General features: G+C 49.7%; 1 protein-coding gene across 1 annotated transcript; it reads left to right on the top strand.

The window, feature by feature from the left end:
* Nucleotides 1-236: 236 nt before the first annotated feature.
* On the top strand, nt 237-2755 carry SP8 (Sp8 transcription factor; the record flags this gene model as incomplete). Its single annotated transcript, XM_082632509.1, has 3 exons — nt 237-257; nt 1009-1105; nt 1263-2755. The coding sequence occupies 3 exons, from the start codon at nt 237-239 to the stop codon at nt 2753-2755; spliced, it is 1611 nt and encodes a 536-aa protein (XP_082488635.1).
* Nucleotides 2756-8785: the final 6030 nt, after the last annotated feature.

Genomic DNA, 8785 nt, shown 5'->3' on the forward strand with positions numbered 1-8785 from the left:
CCCCTGAGGCGGCCGGCGGCGGCGCCGATGACCTCACGGCGCGCGCGCGGCGCGGCCCGGCGAGGCCGCAGATTGGCTGGCCGCGCCTCCGCGGCACTTCAAAGCCGGAGAGGGAGCTACAATTGTGGTGGAATGGGCGGAACTGATCATTGTATTGCACACCTCTAAAAAAAACACTGCCTCTGATTTATCAATATAAAAAAGATCCTCTGAGAGGAGGAGGGCACTTTTGTGTGATGGCAACTTCACTTCTAGGGGTGAGTCTCAGGATTTTCTCTTGCTGGTTTAATTAGTTTCCTTTTATTGCCGATCGGAGGGGGTTAAAGTCGCCCCGGCCAGGCCACGGGCTATCAGTCTCTATTGAGAGCTTTTTTCCCCCCTTTAAATACAAGTGAGTTTGGAGAAAAGAAAGAGGGGGAGAGGGGGGCAGAGTCACTTTTTTCAGAGCAGGAAAAGGTTCGAAGGGCATTTAGACAAGCCACCTCGCAGCGCCCAGCCTCTCCCCGCCCGGGAGACGTGCGCCCAGCCCATTTTACGTGCGACGATTTCGGGGGTAAAGAGAGCAAGTTTTTCCTCCTGGGCAAACTGCAGATTTTCCCTCTTCCCCTTAGAAAATTCCGCAGCCCGCCTTGTCTTGCAGGTACGTTGAACCCGTCTCTCTCTCTCTCTCTTTCTCTTTTTTACTATTGTAGACTTTTTTTTTTTTTTTTTTTTAAGAAAATCAGGAAGAGCGAGCCAGCCCTATAGTTTGACGTCTTTTGGCCTGGGAAAAACAACCCAGGATGGGTTTCTGGGGACCGGAACAGGAATTTCAAAGCTCTTCTGTGGATTACAGGGGTAGCGCTCTTAAAAGCAATCCAATGGTTTTTCCCCAGGCTTCTCCGCAAAGGAATCTTCCTTCCTCCCCAACCTGGACTTTTTGCTTGCTTGTTTGTTTCGAAGTGCCTGGGGCCTTGTGTGCACAAGAGTGTTGTTTTAGCTGAGAATACTTGTCAAACTCTTCTTTAGCATGGCGCTTTGCTCCCGAATCAGACGCCGGCAGCCAAACTTGTCCCCTCCCGTAGAGTAGAAAGCAGCCGGGCGCCGGGGCTGTTGGGGGAGCCAGGTGAGTTGGTGGCGCCGCGCCGCAGCGAGAAATGGGGTGCAGTGGGGGCGTTTTGGAGGCTACCGGAGCACTGATGCACATTTCCTTCCTCCCTCCCCCACTGGCCCTTTGCCCACCTCCCCTCCCCCACCCCTTCTCCTCTCCTTCTCTCAGGAAGAACCGAGGTTGGGATCGACTCCTTTGGCCATGCTTGCTGCTACCTGTAATAAGATCGGCAGCCCCAGCCCGTCTCCCTCCTCCCTCTCGGACAGCTCATCTTCCTTCGGCAAAGGCTTCCACCCCTGGAAACGTTCCTCGTCCTCCTCCTCCGGCAGCTGCAACGTAGTGGGCTCCAGTCTCTCGAGCTTCGGCGTGTCGGGCCCCTCCAGGAACGGCGGCTCGTCCTCGGCCGCGGCGGCGGCCGCGGCGGCGGCGGCCGCGGCTGCGGCCCTGGTGACCGACTCGTTCAGCTGCGGCGGCTCGCCGGGCTCTAGCGCCTTCTCCCTAACCTCCAGCAGCGCCGCCGCCGCCGCCGCGGCAGCCGCCGCCGCCGCCTCGAGCTCTCCCTTCGCAAACGACTACTCGGTGTTCCAGGCCCCTGGCGTGTCGGGGGGCGGCGGCGGCGGGGGCGGCGGCGGCGGAGGCTCCTCCGCGCACTCGCAGGACGGCTCCCACCAGCCAGTGTTCATCTCCAAGGTGCACACCTCTGTGGACGGGCTGCAGGGCATCTACCCGCGCGTGGGCATGGCGCACCCATACGAGTCGTGGTTCAAGCCCTCGCACCCCGGCCTGGGCGCCGCCGGCGACGTGGGCTCGGCCGGCGCCTCCAGCTGGTGGGACGTGGGCGCGGGCTGGATCGACGTGCAGAACCCGAACGGCGCGGCGGCGCTGCCCGGTTCGCTGCACCCCGCCGCCGGGGGGCTCCAAACCTCGCTGCACTCGCCGCTCGGAGGCTACAACTCGGATTACTCAGGCCTGAGCCACTCAGCCTTCAGCAGCGGCGCCTCTTCACACCTGCTCAGCCCCGCCGGGCAGCACCTCATGGACGGCTTCAAGCCGGTGCTGCCCGGCTCCTACCCGGACTCGGCCCCGTCGCCGCTGGCCGGAGCTGGGGGCTCCATGCTGAGCGCGGGGCCGTCTGCGCCGCTGGGGGGCTCCCCGCGCTCTTCCGCCCGCCGCTACTCCGGCCGCGCCACCTGCGACTGCCCCAACTGCCAGGAGGCGGAGCGGCTGGGTCCGGCGGGGGCGAGTCTGCGGCGCAAGGGCCTGCACAGCTGCCACATCCCGGGCTGCGGCAAGGTGTACGGCAAGACGTCGCACCTCAAGGCGCACCTGCGCTGGCACACGGGCGAGCGGCCCTTCGTGTGCAACTGGCTCTTCTGCGGCAAGCGCTTCACGCGCTCCGACGAGCTGCAGCGGCACCTGCGGACCCACACCGGCGAGAAGCGCTTCGCCTGCCCGGTCTGCAACAAGCGCTTTATGCGCAGCGACCACCTCAGCAAGCACGTGAAGACGCACAGCGGCGGCGGCGGCGGCTCGGCGGGGTCAGGCAGCGGCGGCAAGAAGGGCAGCGACACCGACAGCGAGCACAGCGCCGCGGGCAGCCCGCCCTGCCACTCCCCGGAGCTGCTGCAACCCCCCGAGCCTGGGCACCGCAACGGCCTGGAGTGACGCGCACCCCGCCCCTGCCCCTCTCGCCTTCCCCCTCCCACCTTGGTCCGCTTGAGCCCTGTGGGTCCTGGCCTCAGTTCCAGCCTCTCTACACTGCACCCTGCTCACTCTCTCTGTCTCTTTCTGTCCGTGTCCCTCTCTCTTTTAACTCCCTCTGTGACAACTTTGTAAAGGGAATGTGGACATGTAAGTAACACGCGTTGCTCTCCTGGGCCCTGGCTGTCTCTCCACCGGGTGACACTGTTGGAGCCCAGTACAGCCCAAGCCAGCGCCTCGCCGGGCCTTTAAGTCTGGTCCTCTCCTCCTCGTCCTCCCTCCGTCATCCCCAGCTTTGACGGGCACATCTTTTACAGGAAAGCGGCCACTGGAAGTAGAGCTGGACCGATCCAGTGCCTGGAAGACCGGGGGCCTCCGCACGGGCGGTAACAACTAGGCTGGGCAAGGTTGAGCGGCGCCGTGGGGAGGGCGAGGCAGTAGGCCCACCCATGGCCTCCCCCCGCCCCCCCGGGCTAGCGACTTGGTACCAGAACCTCAGTCTTGGGCGTCTAGGCTGCGGAGCGCCCTGCCCTGCCGCTGCGCGCCTCTGCCTGTGCTGCGCAGAGCCGTCGGGAGCCCATCTGGCGTCACCGAGACCAGAGTTTCCTAGTTTAGCTCTCCGACGTCAGCTCTGCCTCTTTTTCTTTGTTCCCTGGGGTGGAACCGAAGCAAGTTTCAGCTAAGGGCAGTCTTGGTGAATCGATGCAGCAGCCTTCTTTTATCTTTATAACTTTTTTTAACGAAAAAAAAAAACCTAAAGAAAATAAAAAAACAGCATCCTTCCATTTGGTTTCCCTTCTAGATAGCTTTTCCTCTAGCAGTGAGCAAGTCTTTCTCTCGAAACTTTGCTAATATTGATCCCAAAGTTATTTTGATCGCATTAACTTAACTTATGGGTTGGGGGTGGGGGTGGGTCTGAGGGTAGGTGTCTTTTTCTTATGCAAAAATACCCCTTTCCGGTGAGACCAGATTAACTATCTCCGTGTTTGTTCTTTTCTACCTCGTTTTCACCACTCCCGAGCATAATCTCCTTTTTTTTTTTTTTTTTGCTAGTCTAGCCGTCAATTTGTATAGTACCCATTTCTGTAAATTTTTGCAATTCGTTGAAGATTCTTAGAGTTAAACTTTTTTTGTGTGTGTGATTCAAACTTATAAAGAAGTGAAGAAGCTGTCGTTTATTTCAGACGAGGCTGTAGTTTAAATGCCAAAAGGGAAAATAGAAAAAAAAATTGTAAGATATATCTGAACCTAATGGTTTGTACAACTGGAGAATCGTTCTAGATTAGGTATCAATTAACTATAACTCCACCAGTGTATGGGTGCGAGGTGCAGTTGTCCAGGAGACGATTTTGTATAGTATTTTTCTTGTACATTACTTCCAGTAAATATTTGAAAATATATTGAAGTAAACTTGATTTTTTTTTTTTTTTTTGTCACAAGAAAATATTAAGAGTTATTCTTGCAGTTCTGATGAGCTGCAGGTTTTTTGAACTCACTTCTGGAGGTGCAGAGCCACAAACGCACTTTCCGGGCCTAGTTTTGCTCGAGTATGAATTTAGATAGGTATCAAACTGTAACTAAGACAATATTTGATAAATGTGGGATGACAATTTAATGGAGCATGTACTTATTTGCATTTGCTGGCAGTTCAGGCATAGTTAAAGTGAGAGTTCTCCTATATTTCATAATAACTGGGTCTGCCAAAACCCATGTGTTAAATAAATTGTCCAAGTGAATCTCAACTAATTTTGGCCTTTGTGTATTTCCTGAAGGTAATATTGTTAACTGTTAATAAACACTCCTGACACTACATTTAAATGTTTGCAGATTCTGCAAACTAATTGCTCATTGTAATGTTGAAATAATTTGGATATTTCACATTGAAATGAAAAGCCTTTCTCTGGAACATTTTAGACTTGCATTTTAAATGCATGAAATGTAATTGATTTATTTGTAATATTTTAAATGGTATTAATAAACTCAGATAAAAGACTAGGTCAGTTAATTTGTATCTTTTTTCCTTTTTAAACTATGGACATTTGCATTTATCTTCAGTTAAATGTCTAATTTAAACAAAATATAATCCTGTTTGTGGTAATATTTAAATAATTGCCTTTAAGATATTACTTAGATGGAATGCTATATTTGGCGAAGCTGTGTTTTCTCTATTTACCAAGATAAAAACTGTAGTGTCTAAGAAACGTAATTAATTATTTACCAGTAGATTTAGCTCCAAGCATCAGGATTTACTGACCTCTTAAAATTTGTACAAAGTCACCAAACAATTCAAAGAAATTTCTCTGTTCTGCTTCTTCTCACTCTCCAGAAGGATTCAGGTTGTTGGCCACTGATTACATTTGGTATTCAAAAGGCCACGTCTTACACTAGAAGATCAATACATCTAAAATAAAAACATGGGTTTGGGGATAACTTTTGTTGTTAGGGGGTGGAGGAGGTCAGGCTGACAAAAGCTGGTTTTTGGCATTCCATGTCTTAGCTAAAGATTATGTAGAGGTAAATATCAGTAGTAGATTCCTGTTGAAATGAGTTATCTGTTCTTTTAAAGTCTCTAAACAGCCACCAAAGAAAAGGAAGGTTAAACCTTAATCTATCTACTAGGCTACTGTTCATAGGTGTCAATGATGCCAATAAAAAAATATTGTCTTGTTATGTCTAAGTGCATTTAAGCAATGGGTGTTCCTTGAGCCATACTTTGAAACATAAAATACTTTAAATGTTGATTGCTGTTTTATCAAACGATTTCACTATTAGATTAATATTATTATTTTGAAACAAACTGAATAAAAAGTTAGAGTGTTCAGATTCTTATAAGTTTAGCTTCTTTCTTTCCGTTTGCATTCCCCCACCCTAAGTTCTGTCTCGGTGTGCATCTTGAACTGAAAATTTTCCAATGAAATTTATATAAAGTCTTTATGATCCATAGAAATGGAAGTGAAAATAGAATTCTATAAATACTGTAAATTCAGAAGAAAAAAACAATTAGGGATAAAATATTTTAGAATAATGCAGTTTGTGCCCAAGTAGCAGAGTGCCTTAATCCTGTTGCCTATGCTGATGTTTGAGACTTCCAATCCTATGGTTTTAGGCAAGCAAGTTAGCTCTGATTCTTTGCTATACTATAGCTCTAAATAATGTTTTTTAAAAGTAAAATAGTCTCTGCCACTTTCTTCCTAGGAATCACACACAGAACACAATTTAAGTGTTGCTTCTTTTTTATTGAAAGTTGCAGAGCTGAGGGATTCGGAGAAAACAGTTCTGAATGAGTTAAATGTAGTGGCAGGTAAGCAGAAAGCAGCTTGGTACATTTATAATATCAGTTGCATTATACACAGAATCACATTTGATTTACGAAGTGGGTGATGACAAGGAGAGATATTGTCTGGAAGAAGATTTCTTTGGGGTGGATGAACGGGGACAGATTTTTCTGTAGCATAGATGTTCAAACTTTCACTTTCTTCCTTTGGCTCCTCCTCTCTGTTCTACCTTTGGTTTATTGTGTATTGTTGGTTATTGAGCAGTATTTCTAGATTCATTTTCTGCAGGGTGAGCAGGGTTCCCTTTTGGGGATGAACATCTTTTAGGAGGATAGAAGATGAAGTGCAAAATTGTGGTTTCTTCCTGCTTTATCTGTGCTAAAACACCTCTTAACAGTGCCTGCAGGCTCACTCAAAAGCAGCCAAAGTCTTGGTCTCACTTTGAACCAAGGGACAAGCTTCCAGTCTTACAGATCAAGGTAGAGTTAAACTAGTTGTTGACCCAGAGGTCAGGCCAGCATATATCAGTCCACCCTCTGGAGACTAGAATAGGGCTGCAGCTCAGTCCAGCTTTTCTGTTAACCTGTCTCATTTCTTCCCCAAACTTGAGTGTTTCTTCCTTATCCTGCTTTTTCCTGTTCTGGTTCAACTTCTTTTTGGATGATGTCTTTTGCTTAGGGACGTGACTGTGATTTGTTAAGGTTGGGCTATCAACAAAAATATTTTAGGCTAAAACTTAATTTAAGCAAATGTGATGAGTTTTCCTCATACCTGTCCTATTACAACTGATATTAGAAAAAGTTCCTGGATGGGTTTGCCCTCCTTCCACTGTCCTCTTAACTCCAATCTTGGTATAACTTCTCAACTGGGGTTCCCGTGGGGACAGAATGCTGAAATTAAAAAAGACAAGCACGTGATGAGACTGGACTCCTGGGCGGACAGATCGATAATCCTGCCATCAACATTTTCATCTCCCCATGGATCTTTTGGTTTGATTATCGAATGGCATGTTACAGAAGGCCACTGGAGGAATTTTTTAAACAAATATTTTATTTTAGAAGATTAGCTCAAAGGTCAGATGATCTTTTAGGCTAGTAAATTAAGGTAGGAACTTTAGAGAAAAAAAGTAGATTTGATTATTCTCTGGTTGCCTAAAATGGTAAAGATGAATATTATAATGAAAGAAGTTCTACATTTTGCTCAATTTTTCATACAAATAGCCTCAAAGAGGGGTTAATTTGATGCAGGTATTTTGAATAAACTGGGGCTTTTAATTTCCTGCTGCCTTTTGCTGCTTCTGTCCAAACAGGCAGGAATTATTATTTCTTCCTACACCCCTAAGAAAAACTCAGGTATGATTAAGTCTCCTCTCTCTCTCTTTTAAAAATATGGTTTCTATGGTTGTTTGCTTTTTATCCCCCTTTCTTTAAAAAATGCCCCAGCAGATTAATTCTATCACTGTCTTTAAAGAAAATCGTATTAAGGGATCAACATTTAAGTTAGGACTGTAGTCCTGGGTGGCATCCTTTGAAGACTTTGCTCGATATACAATTGTTGCTGTTGTTTAAAAAGTAAGATTCAGAATTTGCTTTCGCCCTATTTATTCCCTGCTTCCGGATTAAAGGAAAGCCGATAATTCCTTGCTGTCCTGGGCTCCAGCGGCTGAGGTTTAAGGGGATGCGCGTCAGTGGCCATCTCTTTAGGTTCGCTGTATTCCCTGCGCGCAAAAGTGTTGATTTGCTTGGGGGCGGGGTGGGGTGGGGTGGTGGAATCTATTTTTTTCGTCCCTGGGCGCGTGTTTAATTTAATTTAATTTAATTTTCTGCGGAGTCTCCTGGCGGTGAGGAAGCAGCCTTATACATTTTACTTTGGTTCCTAATAACAGTCGGGGCTTCTAGAGCGCTAGAGACAGCGAGGAGAGCTGGTGGGGCGTGGGGAGTGACTGGGAACAAGAAATAAAGCGCCCGCTCAAAACTGCCGCTTTTCATGGTGTTCTTTCAAGTCCATCTTATTGGGGCTTCTTTTAAGCCCACTCCCTAACTTTACTCCTCAGACAAGCATTTCTTGCTGCGCAGGAGGGAAGGGTGGAGGCGCCCTCTGCATCCCTTGCGGGGTTCGAGGCGGAGGTCTGGGCTGCCCAAAGTTCCCCTCATTCTCTGTTTCAATGAGTTCAAGGGTAGGTTTTGAGCCCAGGAGAATTTCCCAGCCTTTCTAAACGCTACCTCCTCTTTCCTCTCCCTTCTCGACGTGCCAGCTGCTCTCAGAATGACCCTCCGAGACCCCCAGGAAGAGTTCGGAGGAGGCGAGGCGCGTCGTCCGCCCGAGGGTTGCAGTGAAGGGTGGGGCGGCAGTCGGGTCTACCCGCGAGCCCCGGTCCCCTCCCGCAGTTCCCCTCTCGCTGCTGGAAGAGCCGCTCCGCGAGGTGCCAGCGCACACAAAGGCGTCGCGGCCGCCTCCGCCCGCTGCGCGGACTGCGAGCGCCACCACGTGCCCCGCGCCCGCGCTGCAGCGCGCCCGCCGCAGGCGACACCAGCCCGAGCAGCCCGCGCTTCCTGGAGCCTCTCTGGCTCCACCAAAACCCACCGTGGGAATCGCCGCGGTGAGCCCCCCCCGCGCTCACCTCCCAGCTCAAAAGACACCCGGGGGGCTTCCCTGGTGGCGCAGTGGTTGAGAGTGCGCCTACCGATGCAGGGGACACGCGTTCGTGCCCCGGTCCGGG

The sequence above is a fragment of the Mesoplodon mirus genome (assembly GCF_964341445.2).
Source record: "Mesoplodon mirus genome assembly, chromosome: 9".
NCBI classification, from domain to species: Eukaryota; Metazoa; Chordata; class Mammalia; order Artiodactyla; family Ziphiidae; genus Mesoplodon; species Mesoplodon mirus.